The 10908-nt window shown below is 61.8% G+C and overlaps 1 protein-coding gene across 2 annotated transcripts in view; it reads left to right on the forward strand.

The window, feature by feature from the left end:
- CHRNA4 (cholinergic receptor nicotinic alpha 4 subunit) overlaps positions 1-6281 on the forward strand; it is a 10363-nt gene extending 4082 nt beyond the window's left edge. Inside the window, exons 3-6 of one of the 2 annotated variants that reach the window (XM_079784267.1) lie at positions 643-687; positions 769-878; positions 3004-4369; positions 6067-6281. In XM_079784267.1, the coding sequence (XP_079640393.1) occupies positions 643-687; positions 769-878; positions 3004-4369; positions 6067-6192 (1647 nt within the window). In that variant the 3' untranslated portion in view covers positions 6193-6281. Of the gene's footprint in view, positions 1-642; positions 688-768; positions 879-2805; positions 2926-3003; positions 4370-6066 lie in introns of those variants that run through there. The other variant, XM_079784268.1, reaches the window with a different exon arrangement.
- The last annotated feature ends 4627 nt before the right edge of the window (positions 6282-10908 follow it).

Here is a 10908-nt window from a genome sequence, read left to right on the forward strand (position 1 = left end):
CCCCCACCCACAGCTGGGGTGCCCCCTTCCCTACACCCACAACACAGCTGGGGTGCCCCCTTCCCCACACACCCACACACACAGCTGGGGTGCCCCCTTCCCCACACCCACACACAGCTGGGGTGCCCCCTTCCCCACACACCCACCCACCCACAGCTGGGGTGCCCCCCTTCCCTACACCCACACACAGCTGGGTGCCCCCTTCCCCACACACCCACACACACAGCTGGGGTGCCCCCTTCCCCACACCCACACACAGCTGGGGTGCCCCCTTCCCCACACACCCACACACACACAGCTGGGGTGCCCCCTTCCCTACACCCACACACAGCTGGGGTGCCCCCTTCCCCACAACCCACACACAGCTGGGGTGCCCCCTTCCCCACACCCACACAGCTGGGGGAGGGCCAGCCCAGCTGCCTATACAGTTGGCCAACCCTTGTCCTCACTTTCCTTCTGGAAGGTTTGGGGGCCCTTGTCCCATGTCCCTAAGTGCCTCTGGGCCTCCCCCGGGCTTGGCTCCTCCGGAGAGGAGGTGCTCACTGGCCCGTGCTCAGCCCGGCCTGGGGAGAGCGCTCAGGGCAGGGAGCCGGGGCCTGTGGCTGCGGCCCCCGCCACTTCTTTCCCTCCTTTCTGTCCTAGGACGAGAAGAACCAGATGATGACGACGAATGTGTGGGTGAAGCAGGTGAGTGGGGGGGGGGCGCCACAGCCACTGCCCCCCATCCCTGCCCATCCCTCTCAGCTGTGCGTTCTCCTGCCCGTGCAGGAGTGGCGGGACTATAAGCTGCGCTGGGACCCCAGGGACTACGAGAACGTGACTTCCATCCGCATTCCCTCCGAGCTCATCTGGCGGCCAGACATCGTGCTCTACAACAAGTGAGCTGAGGGCTGGGGTCCGGGCGCCGGGTGGCAGCTCCGCCGAGGCTGGGCGAGCCAGGGCGGCGTGTCTGAATCTCACCTAAAGCAGCTAGGAGAGCGGGGGCCTGGGTGCGGCATGGGCGCCTGGGGTGGCCACCTCCTGGCTCCACCTTGGTCTCTCTCCCAGGAGCAGGGCAAAGGGGCTGGCACTGCCCCCATGACTGCAGGCCCCAGAGCTGCTCCCATGCAATCTGGAGTCATGTTCAGAACCTGTCCCCTGCCCCACGCGCTGCTCTTCGTTCCAGAAGTCTAGACGTGCAGGCTTCTCTCAAGGACCTGCCCGGTCCAGCTCTCGGGCCTGGTCCCCCCTTTTATCTCCGCAGCCCTCACCGCAGGCGACCCTGCTAGCGGTTTTCAACCTGTGGGTCGCGACCCACAGGTTGAGAACCGCTGATGTAGAGCCTAAGACCATCGGAAAACACAGATATTTACATTACGATTCATTAACAGTAGCAAAATTACAGTTATGAAGTCGCAACAAAAATAATTTTATGGTTGGGGGTCACCACAACATGAGGAACTGTATTAAAGGGTCGTGGCATTAGAAAGGTTGAGAACCACTGCTCTAAGACAAACACTTAGTTCCCCCCTCCCCCCCCCATCCCCCCCCCCCCCCCCCCCCCCGCCGCCCCGCCGCCCATCTGAACGCAGCCCCTGCCTCCCCACAGCCCAGCACACAGCCCCTCCTGCCTGGGGGCGCTGGGCCTGACCTACAAAGGGTTGCTCTTTGATTAAGAATGACTGGGCTCCTCTTCCAACGTAATTGATTGCAGTGATGGCATGTGAGGCAGCTGGGAGATGGTTTCGGGATTCATTAGTGGGGTCGGGGAGGGGAGTGGGCGGGCAAGCTCTCTGCTCTCCACAAACCACTGGTCTGAACCCTGAGTCCTCCAGCCACCCAGCCACCTGGGGTCCACGCTCAACTCCCCAAGACAACAAACCCCCCCCCCCCAGGACCTTTGATCCAGAGAACACACATCAGCTCAGCGTTCTGGGACCCAGGGGAGCGTCCTGTTCCCGGGAGAGCTAGAAACCTCCCATGTCTCTGGGACCTGTGCACGCCCCCCAGGCTGCAGCCCAGAAGAGAGGGGGCTGCCACCCAACCCCTCCCCCTGTCCTCCCTGCCAGGACCTGTGGGAGGTAGCGGGTGGACACCAGCTTCTCTGTGGGGCTGTGGTCAGCGCCAACTCTGGACATGGCCTGGAGGGAGGGGGGGTGAGGAGCTGGTGGCCGATGCTGGCCGGGCCACAGCCGCTGAAGAGGCCTATTTCCAGAGGCAGCGGGGGCTGCTGGCCAGACATGTGCACCTGAGCTCGGCTGCGTGTCCAGGCTGAGCTGATAGGTGGGGGGAAGGGCAAGGGCAGGCCCGCTTTTCTGAGGGCTTTGGAGCGCCCCTGGTTTGGAAGTCATGCAGTGGGGTGTGCTGTCCACCCGAGGCTTTTCTACAGGGTCCCTTTGGGGCGGAGGGTGTCACAGTCCTGGGGCATCTCAGGGCCCGGAGCAGGAGCCTGGACAGCCACAGCCCACACAGCCAGCCCCACATAGAAGGGCTCCGGCTGGACGCCAACCCCAATGCCACAGCCTGCGGCTGCGGGGTGGGCGGACCAGAAGCTGCCAGCGTGCTCATCTCTGCCGGCACAGAGGAGCCAGCGGGGAGGGTCCCAGCCTGGCTGTGGGGGTCACAGCCTTGCTCCTGCTGCCCTGCAAGGTGCGGGCCCCACGTGCAGAGCGGGACCTTGCAGGGCTGGGCTCACCGGCCGCTGAGACCAGCATGAGGCGGGCGGCACGGTGAGTGCGGGTTTCATGGGGCCGAGGAGAGATTTCCCCTGAGCATTTCAGAGCCGAAGGTGGCAGGTCTGCCCGAGGGGCTTGTGGAATGGCTGCCGCCTCCTCCTGTGTGTGGGCCACACCAGGTCAGAGTGGACAGCCTGGGCCGAGTGGAGAAACTGAGGCTGAGAGTGGCATAGCCAGGTTACACCGGCCCGGGGCCCAGACTCGCGACCAGGTGTGTGTGTGGCGGGCGCCCTGGGGGCAGGCGTCAGGGCCGCCTGTTCCTGGGCCTCACCCCTCTCTTCCTGCCCAGCGCGGACGGGGACTTCGCTGTCACCCACCTGACGAAGGCCCACCTGTTCCACGACGGGCGGGTGCAGTGGAGGCCGCCCGCCATCTACAAGAGCTCCTGCAGCATCGACGTCACCTCCTTCCCCTTTGACCAGCAGAACTGCACCATGAAGTTCGGGTCCTGGACCTACGACAAGGCCAAGGTCGACCTGGTGAGCATGCACAGCCACGTGGACCGGCTGGGCTTCTGGGAGAGCGGCGAGTGGGTCATCATGGACGCCGTGGGCACCTACAACACCAGGAAGTACGAGTGCTGCGCCGAGGTGTACCCCGACATCACCTACGCCTTCGTCATCCGGCGCCTGCCGCTCTTCTACACGGTCAACCTCCTCATCCCCTGCCTGCTCCTCTCCTGCCTCACGGTGCTGGTCTTCTACCTGCCCTCCCAGTGCGGCGAGAAGGTCACGCTGTGCATCTCCGTGCTGCTGTCGCTCACCGTCTTCCTGCTGCTCATCACCGAGATCATCCCCTCCACCTCCCTGGTCATCCCGCTCATCGGCGAGTACCTGCTCTTCACCATGATCTTTGTCACGCTCTCCATCATCGTCACCGTCTTCGTGCTCAACGTGCACCACCGCTCCCCGCGCACCCACTCCATGCCCGCCTGGGTGCGCCGCGTCTTCCTGGACATCGTGCCGCGGCTGATCTTCATGGAGCGGCCGCCCGTGGTCAAGGGCAACTGCCGGCGGCTCATCGAGTCCGTGCACAGGATGGCCAGTGCCCCTCGCTTCTGGCCGGAGCCCGAGGAGGAGCCCAACTTCACAAGCAAAGTCCAGAGCCAGGGCCCCTCGCCCACCCCGTCCTTCTGTGCTCCCCTGGATGCGCCAGGCAAGCCCCAGCCGGCCTGCACGTCGCCCTCAGACCAGGTGCCCACTCTGCAGCCAGCAGAGGCCGAGAAAGCCAGCCCCTGCCGCCCAACCACCAGCCCCTGCCGCCCAACCACCAGCACCTGGGACCCGGGACTCGCCAAAGCCCGGTCTCTGAGCACCCAGCCCATGTCCAGCCCCAACAAAGCACCGGAGGGCGGCATCCGGTGCCGGTCTCGAAGCATCCAGTACTGCGTTCCTCAAGACGAGGCCGCCTCCCAGGCCAGCGGCCCCGTGGCCAGCTCCCCTCCCTCCTGGGCTGAGCTCCCACCCACAGACCAGGCCTCTCCCTGCAAATGTAAGTGCAAGGAGCCGTCCACGGGGTCCTCAAACACAGCGTTCAGAGCCCTCAGCCCCAAAGCACCGCCCCACCGCCTGCCCCTGCCGCCCGCCCTGACACGGGCTGCTGAGGGTGTCCAGCACATCGCAGACCACCTGAAGGCGGAAGACACCGACTTCTCGGTAAGCCCCTGCCCTGGTGCATCGGAGGTGCCCCTGGCCCTTGTGGGACGAGCAGACACTCTGAAGGAGGGAGTGACTGGTGACAAAACCGAGAAACTGGACCCAGACCCAGGCTGCCAGCTTTGGCAAGCCCCCCCCCCCCCCCCCCCGGCCTGCTCCCTCTTCCCTGAGCCCCCAGATGGCCAGGTCCCTGGGGTGGAGCTGGGGCAGGCGGCCCAGAGTAGCTTGTGGAGCAGATCCCGGGGACACCCCTCTAGGCTTCAGGACCGAGGTGCCGACGGGAGGGGCCACTAGCCCACCTGTGGCTGGCCAGCTGCTCCGCGTCCGTCCGCAGTGCGCTCCCTGCGGCCTGGCTCCCTGCGTCACTGGCTCTGGGGAAATGACATGATTTCACTAGTTGCCTGAGCGACCTGCACGCCACGGTGGCTTTGGTCCGTGCTGGCCTTTCATCCTCAGGATGGGGCGCACAGCAGGGCGAGAGGCAGGGAACAGCGTGCCTCCACCACAGCAGGGTCCTGGGCGGCCTTTTTATTTTTAAGTGACCCTGTGCGCTCAGGTTTCCTGTGAACAAACAGCTCTGTTTAGGTTTGGTTTAAAACCGTCAGGACACCTGATTATTTTTAAAAATCAGAGCAGAAAATGGCAATGAAGAATCCATTTTTCCTCGGCGCTCCACAATGGGCGCTGAGCCCTGCCCTCGCCCGGCCTGTCTCACCCACTAGTGCCCCAATGCTGCTTCCTTCCCAGTCCCGCAGGCGCCAGCAGGCTGCCCACCCAGGACCCGCCGTGAGGCAAAGGCCAGAGGTGGGTTAGCCAGCACCTCAGAGTGGCCGGGTGGGGTTGGGGCTGCTCCCCCTCCATAGTCGCTCTGTGCCTCAGGGTCCCCATCTGCAGACAAGACAGTGCCGCCTCCTTCATCATCGGCCCTCATGCAGGTGACGTGCTCGGCATGCTTGCGTGCTGCGTCCATGGCCGCCCGCTGGCCTCAGCATTCAGGATTCCCCCTGAGCCCTGGCCCCTCCCTCCTCCTCCTGCTCACAGCACCCGGGCTGTGCCCCACCCCTCGGGCTTAAGGGACAGAGCTGAGAGACTCCATTGATCTCTGAGGGGCCTCGGGCCCCCTGGGCAGCTGACTCCTGAGCACCCACCCAGGAGGGGAGGGCAGTCAGGCCTCAGCTGTCACTCCGACACTGGGCCCCTGGGGGCTCCTGTTAGAGGTCAGGCCTTGTCACTCAGGGTGCTCCTGGCCCTTGTCGTGCGGCCAGGGGGTGCAAGTAGCTCTTTCTGGGCTCAGTTGGTCCCATTTGAAAAATGGGGATGCACAGGATGGCCTCCATGGCACCCCCTCAGCTTTAGAAAACCTGGAGCAAATTCCATTGTGAAGCAGCCTGGACCCTGGTGTTCCTCCATAGAACCCCCGCCCCCCGCCGGCCTCTGGGCTCAGGCACCCTGCCAGGCACAGCACCAGACCCGTCTCCCACGGCAGCCGTGATGTCGGCCACTTCGAGGGTGTTGCCCCCTCTGAACCCGACTTCAGCGGACATGTGGCTTCTCTGCACCCTCCCCACTCGGCTCCCCAGCAGGTGCGCCCGCAGCCCTGGTGGCCTCAGGGGCAAGGATGGAAACCGAACCTGTCACGCAAAGCGCCGGGTCCTAGAGGGTTCTTGCTGCCTGTGAGATGCATGTCTGCGTTGCAGGTGAAGGAGGACTGGAAGTACGTGGCCATGGTCATCGACCGCATCTTCCTCTGGGTGTTCGTCATCGTCTGCCTGCTGGGGACCGCCGGCCTCTTCCTGCCGCCCTGGCTGGCCGGCATGATCTAGGGGCCCCTGGGGCCACGCAGCCTCTGTGGTCTGTCCCTGCTCCCCGAGGCCTCTGCACTGTACGGGGCCTCGCACCTGCCAGATTGTCCCCCGCCTTCTGTCCGCTGCCTCCCGGGGAAGCCCGTGTGGCTCAGGCTGGGACCTGCCCAGGAGGCAGTGGCCGGAAAAGGCTGGTTCTCACTGAAGGTGGCGGCGCTGCCTGAGCCGCACTGAAGTGCCCCCAGCGCGTGGCTGCCCTCTCCTCACAGGTCCCAGCGTCCCCACGTCCGGGCCACGCCCTCGGCCCTCTCAGCCCCTGCCTCCTCCCTGTGGGATCCCGGGCCCCTGCCTGTCCACCCCCGAGTGTGGGGACACCACGCCTACCTTGGTCCTCGGGCCTGCTCTCTTTGACCCCACAGAGGCCAGTCACAAACAAGCGAGTCTCACTTGCCAGGTGGGCCTAAGCAGGGGTTTTATTTTTATTTATTATTATTATTTTTAAAAAATATATTTTATTGATTTTTTACAGAGAGGAAGAGAGAGGGATAGAGAGTTAGAAACATTGATCAGCTGCCTCTTGCACACCCCCTACTGGGGATGTGCCCGCAACTAAGGTACATGCCCTTGACCGGAATCGAACCTGGGACCTTTCAGTCCACAGGCCGACGCTCTATCCACTGAGCCAAACCGGTTTCGGCAATTTTATTTTTAAACATATTTTTATTGATTTCAGAGAGGAAGGTAGAGGGAGAGAGAGATAGAAACATCAATGATGAGAGAGAATCATTAACTGGCTGCCTCCTGAACACCCCCATTGAGGATCAAGCCTGCAACCCAGGCATGTGCCCTTGACCGGAATTGAACCTGGGACCCTTTAGTCTGCAGGCCGATGCTCTATCCACTGAGCCACACGGGCTAGGGCTCTTTTGATTTGTTTTGATGAATTGGTGAAAACCTAAGTTTTGTGCCCAGGGGTCCTTGGGAAGTGGAGCTGTTAGACCTGGTCCTGCTTGGAGGAGATTCGGGGGCAGGACCCCAGGAGGGAGGGACCTTTGGGTTTGGGGAGTTCAGATGTTTGCCTTCCAAGGGTCCTGGGGGCTCCCGGGAAGCTCTTTGCCGGGGTCATCGGTCCCTGTGGGCACTGGGAGTTTGTGAGGACAGCCTGCCAGGGCCGACTCCGGGGCCTCAGAGTGTGGCGCTGGGGTGGGGCCCTGAGGAGGCCGAGGGGAACCTCCACAGGCCCCCTGCCCTTGGACTCCTCTCTCCAACTGTGGGAGGCCAGCTCAGCCAATGGGCCTCCCTCACCCACAATGCAGGGGCCCTCTGGCCAGAGGGGTAGGGGCTGCCCCAGAGGGACGGTCCTGGGGGCCTAGTATCACCCAGGGCAGAGTGCTGGGTGCCACCCCGTGTCCCCCTGACCCTGGCACCATGGTCCTGGGTGCTGTGATGATTTGGAATCCTCAGTCTCCAAGTGGAGGTGGCAAGGACACCGTGTCCCCTCTCTGGGGTCGAGGCAGGAGGAGGAAGCTGTTCCTGCTGTCCATGGTCCAAGTCCCTCTTGCAGGGCAGCCACGGGCAAGGCAGCGGTGTCCCGCCTGGCCAGTGCCTGGGTCACCAAGGCCTTGGGAGAAGTGAGTGGACAATTCAGTGAAGTCTGGAGCCGAGTGGGCCTCGTTGTGGCAGAGGTCAGAGTCCCTGGTGGCAGCCAGGCAGCAGTGCCGTGCAGGAGCTGGAGGGCTGCACCCCTCACCAGGCACGAGACAGGGACCTGGCTTGGGCACAGGGGTCCTCATGCCCGAGAGGGGTGCAGACCCCAGTGTCTAAATCCCGGTGTTCTCTCCTCCCGGCCCCTGGGCCACGTGGGACCTGCTGCCCAGCTCTGCTCTGCACCTGCTTCCTGGGGGCGTCGGGCATCAGTCCCAGGACGCTGGGGCAGTTCACCCAGGACAAGTGAGACTGAGCGGCCGGGACACCAGGCCCCGGGGGCATCAGGGAGGTGGATTTCAGATGTAAGCACCTCAGTCTTTACATAAGCACATTCGGCCGCCAGATGCGCAGGCCCAGCACTCTGCCCTGGCGCTGGGCCCGCTGAAGATGTGCTTTTCTGGGTCGCCAGGGAGACCTCGGACAAAGCTTCTGGAACTGGAAAAAAAGTGTCAGGAAATGCACAGAAATAACCAAGTGGGCGTAGTCCCACCACAGCAAACTAGCCCAGCCTCCGTCCGCCTCCAGCGTGTGGTTTCTTTCAAGTAGATTTACATAGGAAAATGCGTGATCTAAGCCCTCGAGGGAGTGAGTTTTACTAAAATTTGACACCAAGGACCTAGGGCACCATTCCACACGCAGGACGCACCCTCCCCCTGCCCCTCAGGCAGTCCCCTCCTGCCCCCCAACCTGGGCTTCTCCGTCAGCCGGTTTCTGCTCCTGAACGTGTGGTAGGGGCCTTCCTTGCTGCCGCCCTCCTAGTGTGTTGAGACTCACCTGGTCCTGTCTCGTCCTCGGACAGTCCTGCTTCAACTGTGAGCAGAGTTCATCTGAATAAACGGAACACGGCTGTTTCTCGCCCCCTTAATGAACTTGGTCTCCGGGTCTCCGCTGTCACGACTCACGCGGCTGTGACGTCTTCGTGGATTTCCTCATATCTCTGCATCAACCATGTTTTTGTGATGTTCTGACATCTTGGGGGCCTTGCGGAGCCAGGAGTGGTGGACAGCTGCCCCATCCAGGGCCCTGCTCCCCTCCCCTCATCTCACTCACACACCAGGCCAGTATTTCCCATCCTAGGTCGCAGGGGCCAGACAAGGAGGGACGGCCCAGGGCCCGGAGGCCGCTGGGATTGTCCTAGCTGGTCACTCCTGAGCTGCGTACCTGCGCTGCCTGGCCCTCCCCTCGCCCCCTCTGCCTCCGACCAAGGTCCGTGCTCCCCCACACAGTGTGACATACCCCTTCCCTCCGGAAAGGAAGTAATGGATTCTCTTCCCGGTGGCATTGGCCCCTTCGGGACATCCCTCGGTCACCTTTGTAAGTCACGATGGCCCTGGCCTGTGTAGCTCAGTTGTTAGAGCGTTGGCCCATGCACCCAAGGTTAGCGGGTTTGGTTCTGGTCAAGGGCATGTACCTCGGTTGCAGGTTCAATCCCCGGCTCCAGTCAGGGTGCATGTGGGAGGCAACCAGTTAATGCGTTTCTCTCACATCCGTGTTTATCTTTCTCCCCTTCCCTCCCTCCTTCCACTCTCTAAAATCCATGGAAGAAAAAAAAGAGATAAGTCATGATGGGACCCAGAGCACTCCCAGGTACACACCTGTGTGGGGTCACTAGGTCATGGGGTGCCGAGTCTTCCCAAGTGGACACTCGCTCCCCCAGAAGCGTCTCCAGTTAGTGTCGGCTGGAAGTTGGCTCATTGTTCTATCGTGTGGCCTTTAGAGGGTGTAAGTCACCTGTGTGCTCTGGGCCCAAGGCCTGTGTCTGTCCCACCATGGGAGACTCTTCCCTATGCGTGAAGATATTTTTCACCAACTGTGTCTCTCCAAGAAAAGCTTTTAATTCTGATGGGGGCACTGTCTTATTCTTTCTGTCTGTGGTTGTTGCTTTATGGGGCCCGGGTGAGAGATCCTTGCCTCGCCTGGGCTTGGGATGCGCCCCTACCCTGCCTTCTAGCATCTGGAACGTTTACAGCTTTCACATGTCTTTAGGGTGACCATGTTTTTCTTTTTTTGTTAATCCTCACCCCATTGATTTTTTTTTAGAGAGAGGGTGGAAGGGAGGGGAGGAGAAGAGAGAGCAACGATGTGAGAGAGACACATCGATTGGTTGCCTTCCGCGTGCACCCCCACTGGGGCCAGGGATCAAACCTGCAACCCAGGTGCGTGCCCTTGATCGGGAACCGAACCTGAGACCCTTGTGGGTGGATGCTCTAACCACTGAGCATTCTAGCCAGGGCTACCATGTTTTCTAATTAACTTTTGTGCCTGGTGTAGACAAGGGCAGGGCATCAATGCTTCTGGTTCGAACCTCTAGCAGTTTCGAACCATTTGTTGAAAACACTGTCCTTCCCCAGTAAGAGGCCTGGCGACGTGGCCCCTGATCTGCTTCCTGGTTTCTCGCGTGTTGGTTCCTCTGGCCCGTGGGAGCAGAAAGTGTGTCCTGGCTTCTGACGCATTGGAGAGCTCCCCGCCCCCTGGGGCAGATGTGCCGGGACCTCGCCGCTGCCTGGCCCGCAGGCCCTCCCTCTGGAGCACGGGCTGCAGGAGTTGATAGAAGACCCCCAAGCCCCCACAGAACCAGAGCCCTGCCGCGCGGTGCTGTGGCCCGGAACAATCCAGAATTCTAGGCTGCTGCGGGTGATGTCTGCGGAGGGCTAGGCTCTTCGGATTGTGTATGGGTCACTTGTGACTCCGTCTGTCCTTCCTGCGAACGCCTCCCGCCGCTCCTTGGACTCATCACCCTGAGGGCTTACGGGACAAAATCCGTGCTTTTCCTTCCACACCTCCCGCCTCTGCCGTCCAGTGGCTCTCGTTCTGTGGGCGTTTGAAGTCTGTTTTGTGTGAATGAATCTACATTTTAAAAATCAGCCCCGTTTGGCACTCTGAGCCGTTTGATCTGAGATCATAAACTTCCTCTAATTCTCAAATCTTAAAAAAAAAAAAAAAAGAACACTTTTCAGCATTCCCACCGCGCTTGCTGGCCTCCCTGCCCCGGGAGCCGCAGGCGCCGCCGCCTCCGGGCGGCCCTACCTG

This window comes from Cnephaeus nilssonii, assembly GCF_951640355.1.
Source record: "Cnephaeus nilssonii genome assembly, chromosome: 11".
In the NCBI taxonomy this organism is placed as follows: Eukaryota; Metazoa; Chordata; class Mammalia; order Chiroptera; family Vespertilionidae; genus Cnephaeus; species Cnephaeus nilssonii.